At 35.8% G+C, this 25257-nt stretch overlaps 3 protein-coding genes and 2 long non-coding RNA genes across 8 annotated transcripts; 3 read left to right on the forward strand and 2 right to left on the reverse strand.

The window, feature by feature from the left end:
* Positions 1–309: 309 nt before the first annotated feature.
* LOC113764450 (shaggy-related protein kinase alpha-like) lies at positions 310–5746 on the forward strand. Of its 4 annotated transcripts, none has more exons than XM_027308361.1 (13): positions 310–551; positions 1430–1574; positions 1698–1790; positions 1881–1940; positions 2658–2930; positions 3050–3124; positions 3454–3510; positions 3610–3750; positions 3834–3884; positions 4130–4225; positions 4317–4400; positions 4565–4667; positions 5233–5746. In XM_027308361.1, exons 2-13 carry the CDS (start codon positions 1479–1481, stop codon positions 5322–5324), a joined length of 1221 nt encoding a protein of 406 aa, XP_027164162.1. In that variant the 5' UTR covers positions 310–551; positions 1430–1478; the 3' UTR covers positions 5325–5746. The 4 variants fall into 4 exon arrangements, with proteins under 4 accessions (XP_027164162.1, XP_027164169.1, XP_027164183.1 ...); XM_027308368.1 differs by having other exon boundaries at positions 1460–1574; XM_027308382.1 differs by lacking the exon at positions 5233–5746 and adding an exon at positions 4767–5203 and having other exon boundaries at positions 311–551.
* Positions 5747–6898: 1152 nt separating this feature from the next.
* Positions 6899–9129, forward strand: LOC113764478. Its single transcript, XR_003467625.1, has 4 exons — positions 6899–7165; positions 8058–8329; positions 8413–8495; positions 8624–9129. It is a non-coding gene; the product is annotated as an uncharacterized LOC113764478 (long non-coding RNA).
* Positions 9130–9891: 762 nt separating this feature from the next.
* On the reverse strand, positions 9892–11930 carry LOC113750419. The gene is made up of 3 exons (XM_027294396.1): positions 11591–11930; positions 10472–10549; positions 9892–10331 (listed from the first exon to the last, which is right to left on the reverse strand). The coding sequence occupies exons 1-3, from the start codon at positions 11804–11806 to the stop codon at positions 10164–10166; spliced, it is 462 nt and encodes a 153-aa protein (XP_027150197.1). The 5' UTR covers positions 11807–11930; the 3' UTR covers positions 9892–10163.
* Positions 11931–12551: 621 nt separating this feature from the next.
* LOC113776286 (nitrogen regulatory protein P-II homolog) lies at positions 12552–17465 on the reverse strand. The gene is made up of 8 exons (XM_027321416.1): positions 17118–17465; positions 16904–16949; positions 16734–16761; positions 14679–14766; positions 14356–14423; positions 14105–14174; positions 13136–13171; positions 12552–12999 (listed from the first exon to the last, which is right to left on the reverse strand). Exons 1-8 carry the CDS (start codon positions 17395–17397, stop codon positions 12980–12982), a joined length of 636 nt encoding a protein of 211 aa, XP_027177217.1. The 5' UTR covers positions 17398–17465; the 3' UTR covers positions 12552–12979.
* A 4301-nt stretch (positions 17466–21766) lies between these two features.
* LOC113749051 lies at positions 21767–24864 on the forward strand. The gene is made up of 3 exons (XR_003464492.1): positions 21767–21940; positions 24265–24416; positions 24547–24864. It is a non-coding gene; the product is annotated as an uncharacterized LOC113749051 (long non-coding RNA).
* Positions 24865–25257: the final 393 nt, after the last annotated feature.

Raw genomic sequence — 25257 nt, forward strand, 5'->3', positions numbered from 1 at the left:
TTAGCAATTCATTTTGCATCCAAATTCCAGTTAAGTTAATTAATCCTATGTATTACTCATTTCACTAATTAATTCATGTTATTATCAGAATATATTACTTCAACAGCAGGGATATTTCTGTCAATTCAACATCTATGATGTCATTTTGGAGCCCAATAATCTGACAGGGGAGGTATAAGGAATTTTCGAAACTTCAGGGGAGGTCCTTGAGACTGTCAGAAACCTCAGGGGAGGTTTCTGAAATTATCCCAAAAAAAAAATCCTACTGCGACTGCCACTAGTACACACCAATGCTTTGCTTGGTTTCTCCTCACCTCAATTTCAATCTCCGAAAGAAGAAAGAAAGAAAGACAAGTTCAAGCTTTTGTTGCTGGTGGCTTTAAGCCTTTGACGCCATCCTGCTTTGAATTTCCCCTCATTAGGTTTGAGTTTTTAGATATGGATCGCAGCAGCACCTTCAGTATCTGTTGCTACGTTTCCCCCATATTTGGTTTAGTCCTGTAAATGCACCACCGCCACCAGATCGCCGCTTCTTTTAATGCCCGCCCCGAGTGAGTATCTCTCTCTCTCTCACACAGAGCGAGCCAAACACCCCCCCCCCCCCCCCCCAAAAATTCCCAAATGCCCACCCGGCTTTTCTCATTTTCAACATCCCAACCGTGTTTTTCTTCCATTTTTCACTTGCTTTGTCTAATAATTTCTATGCTATGCTTTACGTTGCTGATTGGAATGTTTCTCCCCTACTACTGGCCTTACTACTACTACTTTCCCGAATTTTTTTTTCCTTAAAATACGAAAATAATATATCCAACATTTTTCTAGGGTTTGCTTTCTCACTCCCTATCAATTCCAATTACTAGCATTGTTATGCAGTATAAGATGAAAGGTAGAAAGAGTGTTGACAAATGAATTTACGTCCCCTAGAAAGTAACTAGTCCAAGTTGTAAATACTCTGATCCCTTCCAGCTTTTTCTATACAATTTTTTTTTTTTAATTTCAAAATTTTCCCAAATCACGGCAACCATTACTACGGGCACCGTTTTGTACTGACGTCTTTGATCTGCCATGGATTTCTTGCACGGAGCAACTCTTTTTAATACACACCCCGTCTTCAGGATCTGACTAGCAAGTTTGTAGTTAGCAGCTTGTTTCCATGCTTTTACGAGCGTTTGTGTGCTGGATTCATGTATGCTGTTTTAGAGTTTCATTTGCTGCTCCAGCACAGGACGTGTGCGATTTTCTTTTTCTTTCTTCTTTTCATGTTGAGAGATTAAACCTCTCGTGATCTCCCCCCCCCCCCCCCCCCCCCCCCCAAAAAAAACAAACAAAACACTGCCCACAAGCAAACCCCTTTCAAAGCAAATACCAGTGAGTATTTTGTAGAGTCTTGCACTTCTGCTAATTGATTCGGTCAACAAATTCTTGACAGGAGCTTTCTTGATTCTTCTTCTCCATTCAGGCCCCTTCAGTCCTAACAAATGACTGCCATAACTGCTGGTTCTGCCATTAGAGATACCACTGCTCTTATTAGATTACCTCAAGAGATGAATGACCTCAGAATCAGCGACGATAAGGTACGATTTTCGTATCCTCTTGTCTCTCAATTTTGCTTTTAGCTCTTTTGGCATTGGATTTCTTTTCATCATGATCTTACACCATCCAGTATAAATCATTTCTTTTTTTTCTTTTCCATCTAGGAAATGGAAGCAACTGTCATTAATGGTAATGGAACAGAGGCTGGACATATAATTGTGACCACTGTTGGCGGTAAGAATGGCCAGCCAAAGCAGGTGAGAATTTTTGTCTCTTTTTTCCTGCTACAAGACTGCGGCTTATGCGCGCGGATTGTATGTTGAGATAGTTATGCCTTTCTGCGTTAGACAATCAGCTATATGGCTGAGCGTGCTGTTGGCCAAGGATCCTTCGGAGTAGTTTTCCAGGTTAGTTACCTCCTCAGCGTTCCATTGATATGCATTTTCTAGTGGAGGGAAATACCGGCGCTAGATAATGCAGCACAGTGGCGGAGCCACATGTAAACAAGTGGGGCAATGGACACCAGTTCATTTTGGGAAAATTAACTTTTAAGCTTAGAAAATTTAAAAGTTTTTAAAGTTGCATTTTATTTGCTCCCACTAAATTTTATCAAATTCTCTTTTCTATCTACATTGACTCCCAAATAATTGAAAGTTCATAATTGTTACCGTTAGAAGAATTTTGGATTTACTTAAAATTAATTGTGGAACCTAAATATCTTTGTAGTCAAATTTGTTTGATTATTTTAACAAATTTGAGATTGTGTTCAATTTTGTTTATCAAGCCGAGCTCGAACAACTTTTTATCGAGTTGAGCTTTAGTAGCTTGAATATTTCCAATTGTATGGTAATCAAGCTAAGCTCGAGTCGAGTTAAAAAATTGACCAAACATAAAGTACTATTCGTAATTGATTTGATAATTCGCGAACCAAATTCGAATGAACTCTTACCGAACCAAACTAAATTTGAGTATTGAGTAGATTGTTTGGTCTTTCAGTCCCAATTTCATTCCATGGTGCTGTCAGAGATTGAAGCCCCTTACTCTAGGGTCTTGGCTCCACCACAGATGCCGCATTCTTATGTCGTTTAATTCCCTCTGACTTTCTGGTATTTGTGGTTTTACAGGCAAAATGCTTAGAGACTGGTGAAACTGTTGCAATAAAGAAGGTTCTTCAAGATAAGAGATACAAGAACCGGGAGTTACAAACTATGCGTTTACTGGACCACCCTAATGTCGTTTCCTTGAAGCACTGCTTCTTTTCAACCACCGAAAAGAAAGAGCTTTTCCTCAACTTAGTGCTGGAGTATGTCCCTGAGACTGTTCATCGCGTTATAAAACATTATAGCAAGATGAGCCAGAGGATGCCGACAATTTATGTCAAGTTGTACACTTATCAGGCATGTATCTGGCCTGTGTATCAGATGTTGATATTCTGTTTTCAGCTTAATTGTTCCAATTAAGTCTTTCTCGTGTTTTGTGCTGAAAGTTCTACTTATTGCTGTGAGCTTTTGTGTAGATTTTCAGAGCACTGGCCTACATCCATGGGGTTATTGGAGTATGCCATAGGGATATTAAACCTCAAAATCTTTTGGTAAGTGTATAAGTGTACTCAATACATATTACATATTTAGTTTGTTCTTATTTGTCTGTGTTCTCTTGGAAATTATGGTTACTTTCATTGTGGAGCGAATTATCGCCATCATGGTCAAACATTTGTATGCAGGAACTAAACTTGTCTTTACATCACTTTGCTTGATGATGTTGTAGTAATAACCTTAGATTTTGTTAATGAGGTGTTTGTTTGCAGTGAACCTAATGGCATGGCATGCAAAATCCTTATGAACTTTTAATTATTTAATTCTTGGGGCTTTTATTTGTAAGAGAGATGTCAAAGTTTGCAGTGATTCTTTTCATTTGCAGGTTAATCCACATACTCACCAAGTCAAATTATGTGATTTTGGAAGTGCAAAAGTGCTGGTTTGTATCTGCTTCAAAGTTTCCATCTGATAAATGAATATTGTCTTATCTTGCCTCTGTTCTTGAATCAGTTGATTTTATAATCTGCTCAATGTGCAGGTAAAAGGTGAGCCCAATATTTCCTACATTTGCTCTAGGTTCTATCGGGCACCTGAACTAATATTTGGTGCGACTGAGTACACTACTGCAATCGACATTTGGTCCACTGGATGTGTTTTGGCTGAATTATTGCTTGGACAGGTAGACGTCATAATTGTCGTCTTCTTCTTCTTTTACAGGGTTTTGTTTTAATTCTATTTAAGATGTGTTTGTGCAACTTTCAGCCTCTCTTTCCTGGTGAAAGCGGAGTTGATCAGCTTGTGGAAATCATAAAGGTGCGTAGTATTTAGTTGTCAAGGCCATATCAACCATGGAGGTATTCTCCTATCCCCATTTGATGAGTACGAGGTGTTTCAAGATTATTATTGTTAATAAAACCTGACATGTTGGCCATTATTGGTAGAGTTGCTATTGTAGTTGCTAGTCACATTTTCTGGTATATGCTGCTTTTACCGGTGTAGGATGGATTTTGTGTTTTAATTACTTGGTATGAGACTAGGACGTGCTTGCTCATGTGCAGGTTTTGGGAACCCCAACTAGGGAGGAAATCAAATGTATGAATCCCAACTACACAGAGTTTAAATTTCCTCAAATCAAGGCACACCCATGGCACAAGGTAAGAAGGATATAGTCACATGCCTCCTGTGTTGTCTTTAGAACTTGTTTTGCTTGTATTCCTTCAATTTACAGGTTGCTCATCTTTGTAGATATTCCACAAGCGCATGCCTCCTGAAGCTGTGGACCTTGTTTCAAGGCTATTGCAGTATTCTCCAAGTCTACGGAGCACAGCTGTGAGTTCATGATCATGAAGAAAAAACACGCATGAAATGACATACGTTCTGTTTATGCTTCTCACCCATAATAGTGGTTGTAAAATTATTTGTTTTTCTGGTGCTTTAATATCCCATGATTATGATTTCATGTTTCTCTCTCCACTTGCTCACTGCCAATGCAGTTGGAGGCATTGATCCATCCCTTCTTTGACGAATTACGGGATCCCAATACCCACCTACCAAATGGGCGTTTTCTGCCTCCACTGTTTAACTTTAGACCTCATGGTAAGTAGCAAGTCTTTGAATGAAAAATTTCATAATACCTGCCCTTGGCATTTCTGATGCAGATTGTTTTCCTTTTTGGTTGTGCTGGCTATTACTCAGAGCTCAATGGGGTGCCAATGGAGATTATGGTGAAGTTGATCCCAGAGCATGCTAGAAAGCAATGCTCATTCCTTAATTTCTGATTATACATGCTGAATTTGGGAGAAAAGAAAACGCTTGCTCCGTTAAAAAGAACTTTTTGAATATTGTTTTATTTTTTTCCCATATAACTTTTCGCCATCGTTTTATGTGTTTTATTACCTTTTCCCTGTATTAGCAGAGGAAAAGTTTCTGCTTAATGTTTATCCTCACTATGGTTAGTACGTCCTGTGCTAACCATACTACTTTTTTTTATTTTCTTTTCCCATGTAGATTGCCGCATGTTAATGAATAGAAATAGCTGGATTACCATTTTTTTCATTTTGCCTTGTAATCTAAAAAAGAAGAGTGAAAACATTTGAAAAATGGGAGTAGTGGCCCTGTTGATTCTATTCTTATTTCTACCTGGTCTTTTTGGTTCAAGCAGTCGCCCTGTTGATTAAACCACTAAAACGATTCAGTGAGCATTGTTTGGAAAGAGGGAAGGATGGCCTGGTCTGGTCTGTCAGTATTGTCTAAGAAGATGCGCACCCGCCTGATGCTTCCTCTTTTTGATGGACCTGAGGAGTGGCCATGAATTACAGCAGGCGCCAGTGGCTGGTATTCTACAGAGCGAACCAGATGTCACTCCAAGGGGGTCCGTCTAATTGGCAGAAGGGGTGAGAAATGGTGGAATCTTACCCTGCAAGGCACACAAGGCATGTAAACTTGCTTTTGCAATTAATTTTGATTAGTGCCAAAGACTTTTTATCTTTCAATCCATTGGTAGGAGAAAACTTGTTATAAATTAATTCACCAAATTTTATCCACCCAGAATGTTCAAATCTATAATTCTCTAGTCTCTAATGGTTCTGTCATACATTCATGCTTATCATAAAAGGCATGCATTGGATGCTCCAAGTTAGTAGGGAGTACCAACTGGATTAAGGCAATGAAGAATTTGTCCTGCGGGGTACACACTATCCATGATTGTATCCATACGATCAGGTTGTCATGAGGTGGATACTAGGAGTATCACTCGTGGACCTGCCATGGAATTAATTAGGTAAAATACTCACTATATAGTACTACTACGTTACAGTTTCACCATTTTTTTCGAGTTCTCTTTTCAGCTGAATTAAAAACGAAAAAGAGTTAAATCATTTCAATTAATTTACTATTTTAATCAGCAGTAATTTTGAAAACAGATACCCAAATGCTCTATCCTTGAACACTTTAAGGTCCACAAGTCAATAGTAGAATACAAGTATTTTTATTCTTGAATTCCGTGAATATGTTGCCTAAGCCAGTAAGCCTTAACCCCTCTCCTATTCAGCCGGTTGCTCGTATCTCAAAAAGCAAAAGACAAAACAGCACCATGGGAGACTAGGTGATGTGAAATCATTCCAAGGAGCCCCGCCTTTGGGAAATTTTTTTTTAATTCTAATCAGAAATGTAAACGAGTCAAATCTAATTGAGTTTTAACCTAATTAGGATTGTAAACGAGCTAAGTCGAGTTGAATTTTAACCTAATTGAGTCAAATTTTAACTTAATTTTATGAAACTTGAGTTCAATGAACTTTTAATGTAAAGTTCGAGCTCGAATTTGACTCAGATTCAAATCAAGTCGGGTGAAGCTCAAGCTTAAAAAAAAAAAAATAATTATTTTATTTTTTTTTAAAAAATAATTTTTTAAACAATAATAAAATATTAAATATATATAATTTTACTATTAAAATAAAAATATATATATATAAAATCAAACCGATTCCTGAACTAACGAATTAGAGGTCGAATTCGAATTCAGATTCAACTTGACCAGTTCAAACTCTAATCAAATTTTAACTGAAACGACAAGCGAGCAAGTTCGACTCACGTGCAGCCTTACTTCAGAGTAGAGGTGTCAAATAAAACCATTTAACTAATTTTACCCATATTCGCCCATTAATAAATGAATATGGGTACGTTAAATTTTATATATGGATATAAATGAGTTACCAAATTATACCCATTTAATAAATGGGTATAATTGGGTAACCCATCTAACCCATTTAACCCATTTAACTTACATTCCCAAACCTTTTGTATTTCCCGTTTTCACCGTCATCTTCTTCTCCGCCCCACCAGCAAGCCCACTACTTCCTTCCCCCCCTTCTTCCTCCAGTGTTTGTTTTCCCCATCTCATCTCCCCGTCTTTGCTTAATAGAAGGTTTTTGCCCTTCTATGTCCGATTCCTGAGCTGATCTCTGAATAAACCCGCGGTGTCTTGAAGATTTTCCCGGAGAATGTTAAGAGTCTGATGCCCACTTGGACTGCGTTTTCGCTCTAATGAAAAAGCCTGAGCTGAGTTGATCCAAGGCTCTTTTGGTATTGACATTTTGGTATGCTGTACCATTCTTTTGTTTCTTACATAGGCCTTATATAACTGTTTGTAATAGCGTATGCAAATTTTTATTTAGTTAAGCTTGATTTTTCAGAGCTATATTACTTTGTTTGGTAACCAGTTAAGGTAATCTATGCGTTACTAGTTGTTGTGCCTTCTCTCTGAATTGGGCTAAGTTCACCCGATAATCTGGTATGTGGTTTTGACAGTCAAGAATTTGATGTAGTTAAGCTTAACTTTGGAAGGCTAATAATGGTATAATTAATTTCAGGATTATCTAATTAAGTTCAGTTTTGCAGATTGCTGAATCTAATTAAATATTGCACCGTAGTATGTTACCATTCTTAAGTTTTTGGACATCTTGGACTGGTTAAATGATTGTTTCGCTTACCTTCGTTTGCAGATTGCATGAGATCTTATTTAGTAGAAAGCTCTGTAGATTTATGGCTGGACCAAATTGACATACTTGGTAAAAAAAAAGAAGGCAATAATTGTTAAGTGTGCTTGTCTAGCAAAAACAATCACTGTATTGGTTCTACCACTATCGTGATTGTGATCAATATTTTCATCCTAGGTGCATTTGCCTGCTTGACCAATATCCAAATGTCAAATTTGGGGATTCCCTTCAAGTTGAAATTCACCCTCATGATCCTGCGGCAAATGTCTGGATGGTTATAGAGTCTTCAAATGTTTCCCATGTAATTTTCATCTATGTCTGCAATGCATACGTGATATAATATATAAGTCCTAGCTCTGTTATTTTTGCTCATCATGTTGGCGGGGCCATATGATAAAAAGTTTTTCCACAGCTACACTTAATACTTCCAATTCTATTATAAGCATATTCCTGTAATTGCTTACCTTCAAATTTTTTTTTTCTCTCATCTCAGTTGAAGACTAGTGAAAACATGTAGTTCTTGGGATCAATGTTGCAGAAATATCAGATCAGGTGTACAAAATTGGAAGGCTGAGAGTCTTAGACAGGAAAATATCAGATGAGATGTACAAAGTTGGTAGTATAGATAACAGAAATGCTAGAATTGTGGGTAAATATCAGCTTTCAGTATTGGTGGTAGAATTGTGGGTAAATATCGTACTTCGCTCCTACCAGAAAATGTGGAGGTCTTGTTATGTGCTAGGGACTGGTTATATGGAGTAACAGGTATGTTATACTTAACCTTTCAGTGCATATGATCTTGTATTTTACTTTTTTGGTCATTTATTGAACTTTACTTTTGATTTCAGCTTCTGAAGATGAAGAAGATAAAGAAAGACTGAGTATTGACTTTGCACCTTTAGTTGCTAAACTTACTAACCTTCATGTTTAGGTAAGCTGTATTCTTATGATCATGGAGATTGTTAGAAATGTGGTGAAAAGAATTTTATCTTTCTGTCTAGATGAAATTTAAGTATCAAAAAACAGAACTTTGAATTTGGTTTTGGTTTTGGTTGCCAGGAATCTTCTCTGTTTTGTGTTGAGCAAGCAGCAAACTTTTAGGTTGCTATCTTTGTACTGTCAAGTGGATTTTGTACTGTCACTGGCACTCCTTCAAGCTGCTTACTATAGGCGTTTGAAATGGTCGGTTTTGAAGTCACGTAAGCTGGTCCTCGATGTTGTCAACTAAACTTGGTTTATTCTTCTCCTTGATGTTTATCAGAGGATTCAAATCAGGGAATAATATTTGTTTCTTGCTACAGTATGTGTCTCTCTGCTGTGTTAAGTTTGTTCGACCTGCTTGGTGGTAATTTGTGCTAGCAGAGCAACCTGCAGTTATTATGCAAAATTGACACTGAAATTTTTGTAATGTAAGGGTACCTTTTTCTTCATTCACGTTCTTTTTCTTCATTCACCAGTGAGCTAGAGGAGTTTTATCATTTATGCTATGCAGTTGTACGAAGCTTGAGAAGCTGAATGCTTGTTATTCGTATTTATTGAAAATTTGTCTTTATTTGTATGCTAAATGAAGTGATTGCTAGTCTTCATCAGGATTTTTAACTATTTTTTAGGTTAAGTATTTTTGTTTTATTTATTATATTTATTTGTTGGTTTTATCTTATCGCTTTATTTCCTTGTAATTTATTAATTTGATCATTTTTTATCATCATCAATTTATGACAAATTTTAGCTTCATTTCTTACTTTTTCAAATGAAATTTTAAATTTATAAACGAAAAAATACTAGGGGTTCAAAGTTTTGGATTAATTTTTTTTGTTAACTTTCATATTATTTAATCCAAAATTTTAGATTCTCATTGTTCAATTATTAAATAATATGTAATTTTGCGACATGGCATGCAGATGGAAAAAAAATTGATAATTAGACTTATTTGGCATAATAAGTAAATATTTAAAATTAATGATGGGTGTAAAATGGTATAAATTGATAATTTAGTTTACAAAATGAATTTATATGAGCTTGTAAAAAATTAGAATAAATGGGTTATAAATGGATAATTGAGTTACCCAACTCATTTTTTGACTTATCCATTTATATCCATCTAATTAAATGGATATAAATGGGTTGACTCATGTATACCCATTACCCATTTTACCCAACCCAAACCCGCTCAAATCACCCATTTTGTCACCTCTACTTCAGAGTAAACGTCGTCATAAACTAATGCATCCCTCTAACCTCCGCCTTAAAAAAAAAAAATCTTTTTTTAATGCCTCACTAATACTCCTACCATATATGTATAATTACATAGTAATACATTAGTCGTGTGTCAGCATAAAAGTGTATAATTGACGAGGAACAGAAACTTCCACACAGCATATTTGAACTGTTCAACCAATGGCTCTCGCACATATTCCAATTGCAAAGCAATTAGGATATGTAAATCTAAAACAAAACTGGAGGATTCTTCCGAATACAAGTTGGTAAGTCCGAGGCATTTGGGTCGACTTTGTATACCATAAACAACTTTTCAGCTTCAATTCAAATGGGAAGAAAGCGATAAAGAAGAAGACCCTTTATTTATTTATTTTTTTTAAATTTAACTGAGCAAACGGCAGGTGAATTTGGCATCTGATAGAATTATCTTCTCCGCTTTAGTAACAACATCCAGAGGAAGAGGACCAAAACTTCGAGATGGACCGTAGAAATGAGGGAAGACCTTGGAGGAGTCGTCCGCAGCGGCTTCATAAACCAAACCATCACCAAGCTGCACAAGGACACAAATAATTTCTATCAGCTCCATCCAAATATTGCAAGCAAGTTGGCCCATGCAAATAATCTGCGATGAAAGAGAGCGCTTGCTTGCTTTTCAGCATCATCCGTGAGTATGGTGTGGAAATTTTTTACCTTTTTAGCATCGATTTGGAGCAGGTACAAGTCTTGTCCCTTAGAGTTCAGGAAAAAGTTGTGTAAAACCCACTGAACCTGCAAAGTCAGAAGAAGAGATGGCACAACTATTGATTATGCAGTAGTTTGAATACAATAATGGTAGGAGGAGGAAGGGAGGGAGAAGGAAGGGGGTTGGCTGTAGAGAAGTTATACTAGCCGCACAAACTGCTTCGTGGAGGGACTCCCTGTTTCAATATCTACAAACGCAGCAGCCAACTGTCACGAGCGTTGGCAAAAGCCAGATAATCCTTGAAAAGAAATGGCTACCCGGAAGATTTATCTTTGTATTATTGTGAGCGCCTGAACAAGTTGGGTTTGAAGTTGGCTCCAGGGATAGCCTAGCAATAAAACTGGCTCTTGGATTGGATGAGATCCTGGTTCAAATCTTTCCTCAAACTTGAACTCCCTGTCTAACTTGGGTACCTCGTGAGAGGCCACGGCGTATCCCCGATTTGGTGTGTCGGCTCGAGTCGAAACATGTTTCGGGTCACAGAAAAAATATAAAAATTGGGTTTGTATTCGTACATAGAAGCATGCTGAAGATGCAGGTAGCGATCCTAGTGTGGAGTGAGTCGGTGGTAGACTTTTGTTCACAAACAAGATCATTATACTCTCTACTTAAAATAAAAAAGAGTGCCAGCGAGCTCTAAAATATTGCTACTACTCGACGACATGACTGCATCTGCATGTTGTTAAAGCTTGTTGATAAACAAAACAACCCCCTCTGACCTCACTTTGGTAGCTGAATTCGGATTCTTTCCCAAATTGGATGAAACAAAATCTTTTTTTTTTGTTGTTGATCATCTTACGAAGTGTGAAGGAATTAGAGTAAGCAGACGGGATCCAAAAAGGTAAAAATGTTGGGAAATCAATCAATCTCGTTTCATCGTTGGATAAACGAAAGTATAATGGGATAGAACCCTAGGCACAACTAAATAAATTACTACAATTATAGCTAAAAATAAATAAATACTAGTGGTACTGCTTTAGTAGCACGAGTAACGAATAAAATTAATGGAAACAAGCGAAAAGAAAAGGGAGTCGGTATAGGCACATTGAGTTTCCGGTTAACCTGACCTGGTGGAGGTTGCTGAGATGAATACAGCCGGTTGATTTATCAATTTGTCGGCCCAAAGTAGAACCACTTGTCTGCAGTTCCGCCCACTCCTCCGCGGTACTGATCCTGTACACGTAGTCATTGCAAAACCCTTGCTCTCCTCCTCCTCCCCCTCCTCCTCCTTTCTTAGTATTCTTACAACTATTCCAGCCCTTCTCCTTCTCTATCTCAGCCATTTATCACCCGCCCCTGAACCTCACCTCTCCAGACAGTGCCCACTGCTCCCTTACCTAGCCACCAGCACACACCTCCCTTCAATTTGCGTTCATTTGGTTTGGATTGGATTGGATTCATTTTCCCCAAATTTGATCTGTTATATTAATCTGCCGGCCTCGGCCGCCTTAGGTCCACGTGGAGATAAGAGCTTCAGTTAAAAGTTATTTTATTCAAAGAATTGAATTAAAAATTAATAGATTAAATTTTTAAAATTCTTTACAATAACTTTCGTACTTTTTATATTTCCCCTTGTCAACTCAACCCTTAACGACCATTTCCCTTTGAAAATGTGTCAACTTGGAGTGATCAAAAGGTATTATTGCTACTAAACTTTTGGAATCATCAGATTTTTTATCATTGAACTATTAAAAATATGATTTTGACCAATAAATTATTAAAAATATAATTTGATCATTAAACTATTTCAAGTTTGAATTTCAAACCACTTTTTTTTGTCTCGTGAATCATATGAACACTCAGATTTGACATAATTAAACAGAACAGTCCAAAATCTAAATTTTTAATACTTCAGTGACCAAAACTTGCCGATTCTAGAAATTTAGTAGCCATTTGCATAATTTGCTCAATTCAAAATAGATGATCAAAATGCCAAAAAAAAGGGGGGAAATTTTTTTACTGATTTGACACCCTTTTTTTTTTGTTTATTTAGTTTTGGCCATTAAATGGTTCATACTTTCATAGCCCTGATCTTAAAAAACGCAATGCTCTAAATTGTACTACACCATCTCATCAAATGATCTGACACAATTTGAATCATTAGACCTTAAAAACTGGATCTATCTAGATTTTGGCCTAATTAAAAATTGGAATTACTATCATAAACCTTTTTATTTTCCTCGCCTCTTGCAAGACAAGGGTTGGGATACAAGACGATTTGCAATTCTGCTGCTCTGCAGCATCTCCTCCTTGTACCTTTATTTAATTTACATACCAGCGTTTTTTCAAGCAATGGTCTTCCACCCAAATCCTGGCCACTTCCCCCCTCGGTTTTCCCTCTTCAACCACTAGCCGGCTAGTACATTTTGGTTAATTCCCACGTCCTCCATTCAGAAACTTAAGCAGCTGGTGATTCAGCAGCGGAGAACATGTCAGTCCGGCCTCCCATCATCCTCTCAAGTTTCTCCCCGCTCACCTGCAATAGTACCACCACCAACCATGTTTCAGCACAGTTTACAACTCAGTTCCGATACGCAATTCCTATCAGTTCCAGTAGTTTCCACCACTAAAATAAGCTTCAACCCCTATGCCTACAAAGGAAGCACATTTACCTGTGCGAACTCTTATTACATCTGCAACAGGAACCACTGCACCAACAACAGGAAACCAATGTCAATTTGACTGGAACTTGCCTAAATCTATTAGTTCTTTAGTGACCATTCGTGTGATTACACGCTCAAGCATGTGAACCAAATTGCGGCATGTATGACCTAAATACTGCAAACCTGAGGTTAAGCAGATCCTCTCTCTCTCTCTCTCTTAGCAAGCAGCATTACCGAACTCAACATTCTATTTGGTATTAGATTCAGGCTCATTGCCAAAAGATCAAACAACTCTAAATATTTGACCTTTTTTTAAAATTTTTTTCTTTTTTTTTCTAATCAAACATTAACACACAGTTGTTAAGAGAACACAATCCTTATGGTCCTTGATTTCGGGTGTTTAGTTACAAATACTCTCCAAGGCAACATACAAGCCTTTCTGACTTTCCTTCCCCAACTTGTGCTTCTACAATCTCATACGGCTAAGGTAGATTGCATCATGACACAAAGGTGGACAAGTAAGATGCAGTCATTCTTTTATCAATGTTGGTTAAATGGAAGTCATCTGTCTTAATTTCTCTCTGCACGAAGATCCTTTCATGCTTTACCTCAAAAGTCAATGCAACCCTTGATAAGTTAAAACCACCTAGCTTTCTGGTACAATGTGCAGTAATGATGTAGCCTATCAGACAGCAGGCAGAAAGATTCTGGGTTCAGAATTTTATCGTTGCCCATCCCACCAACGGAGGAAAAGATAACAAACTACTTTGGAAAAAGACGATGACATTTTACTGCAAAATCTAAAGCTGCTCGGAGCTGATGCTAACTCTAGAATTTCTCCTTTTATAAAAAGATTTTTCTTTCAGCAAAATAAGAAGGTTAAGCAGTATAAGAGGCAAGCATTTTGTAAGAAAAATAGAGGCTCAAGCTAGCAAAATAATTCCAATACCCAAAATCAAACATAATAAGGAATCTTACCAAAAATCTTGCCATCACCAATTTCTCCAGTTCTTGCCTCTTCAATTATCTTTTCTATGACTGCTTCAACCTAAAAAAAAGCGGGGTACTACATGAGTTGCACAAATTCAGCCAACTAAAAATGCTTTTGCTCCATTCAGCAGCTTGCTCAATACTTAACAGAAACTACATTGCAAAACTCGGATAAAAGTATCGTTACCAATTTGTTATAGAACATGAGTTAGACATCTTCATAGTGGATTTAACAATACCTGGTTCTTGCTAACAACAATCTCCATCTTAACTTTTGCTACAAATTTATCTTCAGAAAACTCAGAGCCTGTCCACGACCAGATTTGAAACATAGTCATCTTCAAAGGGCAAATGAACATATTTAAAAAAAAAAAAGGAAAAAAGGGCAACTACTAGAAATGCATCAAATGTATGGCAAAGAACCAATGGCATAATCCACCATCTGCCTTTGCCTATGTAAATGTTTGAGGGGAATAACAGACACCTTTGCCTTGTGACTGGAAAAGGACTAAACTACAAGGACATTCAGGGGCACAGAACCATTAAGAAAAAGATTACCCACCAGCTTGCCTTTCTGTCAAGCCACCCTGAACACCAAAGCCTCGAACATCAGAAACCGTAACACCACGAATGCCCATCTTCAACATTGCCTTCATTGGAAAAACACGGAGTACAGTAAACTGAGGAGGTTCTCAAAAGAAAGGGAGAGCTACATTGATTCAGACATACCAATTATACACGCTATATCAACAAATGAAGTTTAGGAACATGTATCTTTAAGCTTTAGGACTACTTCAACAATATGCAAACATTCTTTTAATACAGATGAATCAAAAATATCAAAGGAAAATGAACAGTTACCTTGAAAAAAATTATACATTAAGTGTTCAACTATGTTGAATATGGAGAATGTTATAAGTCTAAACACACACTGGTCAGAGGCAACAGAAACTGATAGCTATAGCTCCAGAGTAAGAATGCAAATGGCATTAGCGGCAGTAAACTAGGAAAGACGACATTCAGTCATAAAACTTGCTTTAGGCAGCATAGTAAGACATTAATTACTGTTCACCTGCTTTAGGCAAGGCATTAGAACCTCAAGTACTGTGACATAGAACTCAAACTGTATGTGAAAACCATAAGGAAAACTTAGAAGAGCGTTTAATTTAGTCCTATCATTCCAACTGTTACAGCAAGCTCAGAGAACTATAGAAGTCCAAATAGCCATGTTGAGAAAAGTTTCCAAATCTGAGTATTCAAATGTTAGTACTTGACGTATAGATAAAATCTGGAATATGCACTCTACGCCAAGATTAGAAAGGATAACTTTTCTCACAAGTCATTACTCCACCTGAGACACCATCCAAGAATCTATCAATACAACGCAGGAAAGAACTCCATATTATTTACATAAGAAACTAAAGGGCATTGCTGCAAGCATCCACAAATAATCAAGAATGCCTTCATTGTAGAAAGGTAAATTCCACATGTCAATCTCAAGGCTTTCCATAATACCCTTAGCTTGTCATCCATCACCATCACCAGCAACCTCAGACCTTAGCATTCAGCCTAGTGGTAATATGTACCACAGTTTTTAGCTGGTTATAGCGGCCAACAAGGGAATACAATTGACCCAAAATGATGGCTTACCATGAGAAACAATTTACTCAGTGATGAGGAAGGGTTTTATCGAGATCGCCATGCAGTGATGGCCCACATGGCAACTATTGCTAGAGAATCCTTTTGGCTGCTCAATATGGCAGGATTAACTTAGTATGCAAATAGTTAGCTAGCTTAAACTTCAATGACTAAAGGGCAGATACCTTTAGACTCATGCTAATGAAACAATGATTTCATATCTTCTTTGAGCCAGCGCATTGTCTCTCTCATTTATTAATAGCATTTAGTCGTCTTAGTGATATCTAGTCAATTGTCTTTATCATTTTGGACCTCCCGTAGATGATGACTTCTGAACATACCATGTATGCATTTGTAAAACAAAAAGCTTGAACGTTTCATTGCATGATATATGAAGCGAGTAGCCATCCTCGTCTATCTTTCCTATCACCTTCCCCTTCCCCATCTCCAACTCCGTCTACATCTTCCATCATATCACCGAAGACAACCAGCATCCATAGGATTACCTCTAATGTCTGAAGGTGAAAGCTTCGATTAATGCTTTTGACCTATGTGCATTGACCCAATAGGAAAAATGGTAGGTACAGGTGGTTCAGTCCGAAATTCTCACCAAGAATTTGTCAGAAAAGAAATCTCCAAACCATCAGTCCAAATGTCCTTTCAAACCACACCAATTGCAGCATTCTGTAATTTATTATATAGATATATGCCTAGATTACATAAACTCAGAAATACAGACAGATAGAACATAATCAGTCAGCACTTTTAGTTAGACTAAAAATCTCAACTATCAACCTAATTCAACTAAAAGTTCAATGGCAAGACTAATATGTTTGCATCTCGGAGCAACTTGTGACAACTTAACGAGTTGAATAAGGCATTCGAGCTGGTTTTCTTAATTAGTTCTACATTGGTGAACACCACACTGAAAAAGCAATATGAGATTACAATCATCCGCAACATAAATGATCAGGCTTACCGAAGAGACTTGCGGAACCCTCCAGGGTCTAGCTTAAATTCAGATTTAACAGCCAAAATGAAAAAGGGAAAAAAGAAAACACGATTAGATTGGATAGGTCAATGCCGGATAAAAAATCAAGGGAAAAAAAGGGGGGAAAGAGGGGGGCGGTGAATTTTAACTCTATGCACCTCAAAACAGCTTCAACTTTGTAATAACTCGCCTCTGGAATATAATCTACATTTAAGCAACCAATGGAGAAAGCGCGTAAATGGGCATGCTAACATAAGAGTGAAAGAAAGAAAAGCAGAAAAAAAACCTGTCCTTTTTTATTTTTTAGGGCAGTGGGGAGGAGATTTTGCGGAAGGAGGGGAGACCTCCTCCTATAACTTTTAGTTTTTGTACCTACGGAAACCTGAGCTGTAATTGTTGAAAGATGAGAATAATTTGTTGTTGGTGCTGCAGTTGTTGTTGTGCATTTGTGGACCAGACTAATTTGAGAATCAGAGAAGAAGTCACCGAACCGCAGGGGGCGGCCAATCGGAAAAGGAGGAGGAGCAGTGCTACTGCGATATTGGGATTGTTTAAAACCGCAAGTAATACTATAAGGGGAGGAGTTTGGGAGCATTATGTTTGCTGCTTTCGCCGCCGCCGCTGATGCTGATGATAAGGCCATCGTTGGCATATGGCAGACTCAGTTGTTGTTGGTGGAGATTTTGAGAGCGTTCTTCGAGACTTTTTTGATTCTGGATATCCCGTAGCGTCCAGTGCCCTATCAAGTGCAGTACATTTATTTACAGTATTACTATGCTAAAAAAGGTTAGTAAGTTCACTTCTAAAAAGTTAAATTCAATAGAGTTAATTAAACCATCAATATTGATTTTTATACTAAAAGTTAATTGATGTAAAAAATGTTCGCATCTTTGTACAAAATTATCAAATCTTAACTTTAATTATAAAGGGATGTAAAAAATAAATAACCTTTTTAAGTAAAAAAATTAATTTAAATGTAGTTAATTCACACACACACGCACACATTTATACATATATATATTCTCATAATATAAACTAAAATTATAAAAAATTAGGAGGGCCAACTTTATTTTACATAAATATTTACATAACATGAATTAAAATTTTTAAAACTTGGGGAGGAGGGTTATGGCCCCCATTAGCCCCCATTGGTTCCATCATTGATTTCAATGACATCTTAATTCCCAACCTGCAAGATTACAAAGAAAAAAACAACTGATCACAATACGAATCACACCATAGTGATCCCAATGAAATATTTTTAAAAAGTTCAGCAAGTTTACCTCCAAGAAATACAAGTCTCGCTGAACATTTTTTTGTAGTACGAACTCTACAAAATTCAACAGAATTAATTAAACCACCAATATTAATTTTCATACTAAAAGTTGATTGGTGTAAAAAATGTTCGCACCTTTGTACAAGATTATCAAATCGAATGCATAATGTTTGTAAGTATTTCATTTTGAAATCAAATAAAACATACAATTACATTTATTTCTATCCATATATCATTCATTTTCTAATATGGATTATTATTATTTTAAGATCCATCTTTCGCGAAAACGCAATTCTTGAATGATCTACAAATTTTGTCATATTTTGAACTATTGTTAGACAAATTTTAAATTTTAATTATGTTGGTATAATCTTTTAATTTATTTCAATAACGTAAGCACCGTGCGTAGCATGGGTATTCACACTAGTACTATGTTAACTGTGGTGTGATAAGATTGGAATTTGGAATTAAGGAACTGAATGAATACATCAGTTTGTATTATGATTCTAATCAAGTCGAGTTTTGACTCAATGTTATCATCAAATTTGAGTTTAAACTTGACCTCAAATTCGAATTTAATTGAAGTCAAACTCAAGCGACTCAAATTTGAAAATAATAAAAATTAATTATTTTATTTTTTACAAAAAAAATAAAATATTCATTTTTTCTTCATAAATAATAAAAATATTACGATTATATATGTAATTTTACTATTAAAATGACATATACATCCGTATGTAGGTATATATATGTATATATGTAATTGAATCAACTTGCGAATTAACGAGTTGAGTTTATTTATGTTTGATTCGAGTTCGATAGCTTGACTTGGTCGGCTCGCACTTGACTTAAGTTTGATATTCACCAAATTAGCCCGTAAGGATTTACAAGTAGCTTGATTCATTTGTACCTCTAGTTTGTACTTTTACATGACCATTTACACATGTTATTTATTGACTATTTTTGGGTTGAGCCCATTAAAATTAATAATTGTGGTTAATTTTTTTGTGGTAAATTTTTTTTTGTGTTAGTTGATTTTTTTTTTGTTATGACATATTGTTTATAAAAGAATAATGCCAATTGATTTAGAATTTACGTAATATTCAATATAAAGAAATGGGTTCACAAGGTCAAAATGATTTTTATATTTTATCTCGTGTTAAAATTTTTGCTAAAAATTTAAAAGAATAATGAGTAAATATATTTATTAGTGTTCTACATATATTAAAATAAAATGACATAAAAATAAAAATAATAGTGAGGTGACGAGGAAGCACCCGCTGGTCCGGGATTAGAGACAAGGGGGAGTTATTGGGTGACGGAGCAGGCGGTAAGGAAGGACTGCCCCGTCCGGCTGCCAACCCTAATTTTAGCCATCTTTTTGGTTATGGATGAATGCATGCTTCTAAGTTCTAAATCAGCCCACCCATTAGGATTCGAAATTTCCTCCTCTAACCCTGAACCCAATCCCTCCCTCAATCATATCCAACAGCTTCTTCAACCTTATTAACAGGTTTTCATTCTTTCATGGAACCCATTCATCCTTAGGCCCTAGCAAGCACAAATTCTCTTGCAACTACAAAGAATAACTATCCTAAGGGCTCTGTTTGGATCCCCTGTTTTTGAGGTGTTTTTGAAAAACTAGTTTTTTAAATATAATAAAAATTTTTAAAAAGTACTCTAAAAGATAATCTAAAAATTAGTTTAAATTTTTTTAAAATTATCTCAAAATATATTCTAGAAACTCTTCTACTCTTAAATATTCCAAAATATTTTCTAAAAATATTCCAAAATATATTCTTAAAACTCTGCTACAGTAAAGTTTTTAAAAAACACCCCCAAAAACAGTTAATCCACAACAATTTTTCCGAATTTCCTAACCAATTTTTGTTAGCCAATTGTCGGTTTTTCAAGTATTAGAATACTCAAAAATTTTGACAGGCAACAAGTATAAATCAAATAATTCAAAATTTAATTCGGAATATATATGGTTGTTAGAAGAGAGAGATTATTAGTACTAGAAATTGTGATTTGATCGTAAGAAGGAATGCAGTTCTAGCATATGAATGTTCAGTGTAAATATACAAAATGGTAAAACTTGCGCATCTTATTGATTCATCAACTTTTCTTTATGTCACCTGGTAGATACAAGATGATTGATTGTAGCAAGGATTTTCGATTGAAAAATATTTGCCTGTACATCAAAAAGTTGGTAACATGCAACAAGAATATCTAAACGCAGATTTTTCTGTGATTTCAATACCCTACGAGGCCAAAATGCAAACCTTCTACAATGTTCCCACGACTCTTAAAAATGCTTGTATTTGTTACTTACCCTCAACAATGACTCTCAAATGTGCTTATCCTCTAATGTCCTAATGACTTACCCTCAACAATGATTTTGCTTGCTGCAATATTCTAATGTTCCAATGACTCTCAAAAGTGCTTATCTTCCTACCTAGCTCGTCTCGCAAATCAATCATGAAATCCTGCTAATTGCAGTGGCATATCTAGGGCCACGTAATTAACTGAGGCTTTGTTATTGTTTGCCATAGAGTTTCCAAAATCTAATTATACAAGTTGACTGTAAAAAATAATCACAATCAATAAAAATTATTCTTTAATAAATTATGAATTTGATTTGTTTAGCTATTAAAAAAACAAGGGTTAGAACTCAGGACCTTAAAAATAACAAAGCATTGTAGTTATCACCAAGCCACAAGCCTAATCCGTTGGTGAAATTAAGGGTGCGTTTGATAAAATTGAAGTTTGAAATCTGAATTCATTAAATTATTGAATTCTTAAGTATTAAATCTAATATGTTTAGGTGTATATCACATTTAGTGATAAGTGAATGGTTTATCACTTATTTTTTGAAGCAAGTTTTGCCTAGAAAATTCAATGCCACTTAATTATTTCAGATATTTAAATTTTGGTTGTCAAACGTGTCTGACCATGTTAAAATCTAGATTCATTAAATTTAAATGCTGAATTGGATTATCAAACATGATCTAAATCTCAAACTCCTAATGGATACACATAGCCAAGGCCTTCACATTTATTCTTCATCTTTTTTAAACATTAATTTCAGATACTCTTTTGGAGACTTTTATTAAAACTTATTACTCTTCAAATGACATTTAAAAATTTAAGAGTTCAATTGAAAAAAATAATATATTGCTACAATTCATTTTAAAGACACATATTACTCCAAATAACATTTTACACTAAAAATTTGTAAATAAGATATATAATTCCACTAAGTGTAATCAAAAGTCTAAACTTGGAGATTAGATATATCACTAAAATAAATTTATTTCGTGATAACTCTCACAATAAATAAATATTTTATAAATTCAATAAAAAATTTTATAATATATTTATTAATTATTATACCATATATCACTACAACAAAGAAGGGAATTGGCTACAAAATTTTTTACGAGGAGCAGACAAGTCAACGCTATTAATGTGTGGATGACGAGGAACAGAGCATATCCTCACCAAATGTTGGAGACAGCTTGACTTTTGCTAGCACTATGACTTTCCTCGCTTAACATCCTTGCCAAAAAGAAAGGCGGGAAGCTTCCCTCCAAATTGTAGTCATAGTGGCGCCAAGGCTTTTTGGTACTCGTGAGAATTCATGCAGTTCCACGCTGATGTACCGCACTTGGTGAGGACAGGTTCTCGCCGATCTGTACTTGACCAATAGCAAGAAGTGGTTCTATTCTTGCTAAAATAAAAGTACAACCAAACGTTGTAGTTTTAAGAGTTAAGAGGCCTTTGAAAAAGGAAAAGAAAAAGAAGAAACAGAAGAGTAAAGTGCAGATGCGGGAAGATAAATGCCACCAAGTTCGTTGATTTCATTCTCTTTCCCTTTTAATTTCTCTGAATTCTCTCTCTAACAATTTGTAATCAGGTGCGCTTTTTCTTCTTCTTTTTCTTCTTCTATTTTAAGATCAAGGCTAGATATGTAAAACTTTACTTGTTATTTTTATTGCGGTTACTAATTGTGTCTATGTGGTCCTCTTGAATTTAATAATCGATTGCTACCATGTGAATCCCATAAGAATCTGATTGAGTTTTCTTTGCTACCTATCATCCTCCGTGTTCATGTTTATAATATTTGAGTTATTCACTTCTTTTAACACATTTGGCATGTTCAACAAGTCAGGATTCTTGTTTTGTGCTTCTTTATGGTAGAACCATGTTCATTACCTTTGTAACCTTTTTTTGCTTGTATGATTTTATATCCCTAATCCTTCTTAACTTGTATAGGAGTTGTGTCTTTAACATGGTATGCTTTTGTTGATAAGTGGTTAAATTATGGTCTGCTATATCATAGAAGATAACAATACTTTCGTATCATTAGCTATTGTCCTTTTGGACAATTTATAGGTTTGGCCTTATCGTTAGTAAAGGCCATTATTCTTCAACTACTGAAAGCATAGAAATAAAAAATTCCAGTCCTCAGAGATGTCATTTTGAGTAATAGTAGTTTTGTTTTACTAGTAACATCCAATGATATCTTCAAGATTTAGAATAGCGCACTACTAAAATGAGTATTGAATAGCACTAATCGGAACATGAAAAATGAGAAGATATGTAGATTTTCTAGTTGATTACATTCACCCAGTAATTCATTGCCAACCAGTATTTGGATTGAAATTGCATTTGTTCTGGTGCATACCTTGTTGATTATAGGATCTTTTGTCAATCTGTGTATGTTTGTGGTCCTTCAAGTTGGCTGAACTTAGATGCAGAAGGCATGACGAATTTGACTATCAGTACTTTACACAACGACATTAATCTCAAGGCTTAGTTTCAAAGGAACAAAGACACAATTCAAAGTAACAAATGAGAAAATAACTCTGCTGCAAAAACATTTTTGTTTTTCTCTATAAAAATTTGACAAGGCCTAGAACTCTCAGGATTTCTTAGCATTCTCTACAGAACCATACATCTATCCAAACCTGGTTGATTTGCCACCTCCGAAATGCGTCCTGGACTTGAAAACAAAGATGGCATTTGGGTCCTTGACATCATACATCCTAGCCAATTTCTCCTTCAACTCAGCCTTGGAAACATTAGGCCTTCGAGGATGCAGAACATCAATGACGAATTGTTTTCTGGAAAGAAGACGATTGGTCATGAACTTCCTAGTACGAATAGTCACCACCTTGTCCGCCATTTTTCTTGCCTCCGGCGCCGCCACTGCTTCCGCTCTTTCTCCTCTGAATGGGCGGTTGGTTGGGGAAGCGACAGAAGGGGAACGTAAAAGGCTTTCTTACAATAATCAATGTCCATGAGGGTCTTGAATTTTATAGTAATAGATTGATGCCAAGTTAATCCCAGAGCAATCTTGCTGAGTTTTCTTGGCCATGATTCCATGTTCACTCTTTAAAAGATAGGGAGTGTAATTGATCAAATGGGGGAGCCAACAGCTTCAACGTCTTCAGTGTTAGAGCAATGGACAAATGCTGCTAGTCCTTTCAATGAATCAGTTGTGGCATTTTAATTAGCATTATCTTGTGTGAAAAACAGGACTTCTTTTTTCTCTCTCTCTCTCGACTTAATTTGAACATTTCTTTAGCTGTTTCACACACTGAGCTGGGTGAGGAATTGGTATGGTGCCATAATAGCACTGCTTTCTTGAAGTGATATCGCTGCTCTGTTTTTCCTCTGTTTCTAGCCGTGTTTCCAACAACTTCTTTGGAACTCTCCAGTTTTTACAGCTTGTGTTTCTGTCAGCCGTTTCCATGACTAGTTGCAGATGTAGCTTCTCTTCTCACAATCCAAAGCCCCAAAATCCAAACACCCCTCGCCCCCCACCCCCAAAAAAAAAAAAAAACTCCTGCATGTATGCATGCAGCTTGGTAGGTGGACAAGTGCATGAGCATGCATGACATCTTTCAGCAATAATAATGACTTTCCATCGTTGTATCATCATTCTTTCAAACAATTTATTGGTGATGTCACCAATTTGTGCTTCTGTGTGATGATGTTAGTACGAATCTCAATTAATATGAATGCATAGAGTCAGTTCTCTGTTATTTCTAGTAATACACTATGACAAAATGATGAATGGATGTGATGCAAGTTATATGTGATTTTGGAAAGCAATATATGGGTAGCCAAATACATGGGAAGTTTTAGTGCTGAGAAATGCAGTTGAGGCACAATGGTTTTAGTAAAAAATTTCATTATGTGGAAAATCTCTTACATTAAATTTTTGTTTTGCAGGTTTATTTTGGAGATTTTGGATGGAAATAGGCTGTGCAATCTAGAAGGAGCCACTTGAGCTTGAATTGTTGTTGTAGTTTGGCTAGTTTTGGATGTGGTAGATGATAAAATATTTTTGAAGCTAGGCTTATTTTTGTTTAAAAGGAGTAATGGTATGTGTTTTCCTTGCTCTATGTGGCAATTTGTCTTCTTGACAAAAGTCCTGTAATTCAATTCTAAAAATGCTTGCATTTAATTTTTTGCTTGAATTTGGCTTGTTAATATGTGATTTTTCTGGTGCAGGTTAACATTGCGAATTTGGAAATAGGTTGCAATCTGGAAGGCACCGTGAAAGTGTTTAAAATGTTTAGGTGGCTTGTTTGGGATGTAATAGGTGACAAGACCTTTTGGAAGCTCAAGTTTGTTTTAAACGGTGGTTATTTTGGAAAGGCACAATTGCTGTTCATGTATTTTTGAAGTAATGACTTCAACTTTTGGTCATGCATAGGTGCTGAATTATGATTAAATGTCACACGTCCCTTTTTCCATCCTAGTTTATGCTTATTGCTTTTTTAGTTTCAATTTTGCATTTTATTATTTTTTATTAATCCGTGTAATGAAAGTGGGAAAGTCTAACAATATGTAATACAATTGCCCAAGATTTTTGGAACTTGGAGAATCATATAGACCAAATACTTTAAATCAAGCATATTTATGGGTTTTGAATTTTATATCTACCAGCCAAACAATGCAGGCATGGAAAAAGTGTTACACATGGCTCATTATCTTTCACAACTCTGTCAAAGAACTTCAAATTTCATGAAACGGTTGTTATGTACTTCCTTTGTCTGTAGTTGTTATCATATTTTTACTTTATTGATGTTCCAAAATAAGAGTCGCTATTTCAAATTAAATACATACTTTTTAATTTTGCCATTTGAAAAAGTTTTTTTTTTTAATTTTGATACACTTCTATTAAAACAATATTTTGAATTCAAAGGATAGATATGTAAT

Source organism: Coffea eugenioides, chromosome 1 (genome assembly GCF_003713205.1).
Source record: "Coffea eugenioides isolate CCC68of chromosome 1, Ceug_1.0, whole genome shotgun sequence".
In the NCBI taxonomy this organism is placed as follows: Eukaryota; Viridiplantae; Streptophyta; class Magnoliopsida; order Gentianales; family Rubiaceae; genus Coffea; species Coffea eugenioides.

What these genes read in the sequence shown, in the direction of transcription:
- LOC113764450 (XM_027308361.1), top strand. Translation starts at nt 1,479, where the DNA reads ATGACTGCCATAACTGCTGGTTCTGCCATTAGAGATACCACTGCTCTT. An exon ending in AGGCACACCCATGGCACAAG is followed by an intron (nt 4,226 to 4,316) that starts GTAAGAAGGATA and finishes TCATCTTTGTAG; the next exon opens with ATATTCCACAAGCGCATGCC. An exon ending in CAAGTCTACGGAGCACAGCT is followed by an intron (nt 4,401 to 4,564) that starts GTGAGTTCATGA and finishes CTGCCAATGCAG; the next exon opens with TTGGAGGCATTGATCCATCC.
- LOC113750419 (XM_027294396.1), bottom strand. Translation starts at nt 11,806, where the DNA reads ATGGCTGAGATAGAGAAGGAGAAGGGCTGGAATAGTTGTAAGAATACT. An exon ending in ATCTCAGCAACCTCCACCAG is followed by an intron (nt 10,550 to 11,590) that starts GTCAGGTTAACC and finishes CTGACTTTGCAG; the next exon opens with GTTCAGTGGGTTTTACACAA. An exon ending in TCCAAATCGATGCTAAAAAG is followed by an intron (nt 10,332 to 10,471) that starts GTAAAAAATTTC and finishes GTCCTTGTGCAG; the next exon opens with CTTGGTGATGGTTTGGTTTA.
- LOC113776286 (XM_027321416.1), bottom strand. Translation starts at nt 17,397, where the DNA reads ATGCCAACGATGGCCTTATCATCAGCATCAGCGGCGGCGGCGAAAGCA. An exon ending in TACAGCTCAGGTTTCCGTAG is followed by an intron (nt 16,950 to 17,117) that starts GTACAAAAACTA and finishes GCTTAAATGTAG; the next exon opens with ATTATATTCCAGAGGCGAGT. An exon ending in TTGTTGTTAGCAAGAACCAG is followed by an intron (nt 14,175 to 14,355) that starts GTATTGTTAAAT and finishes GCTTTTTTTTAG; the next exon opens with GTTGAAGCAGTCATAGAAAA.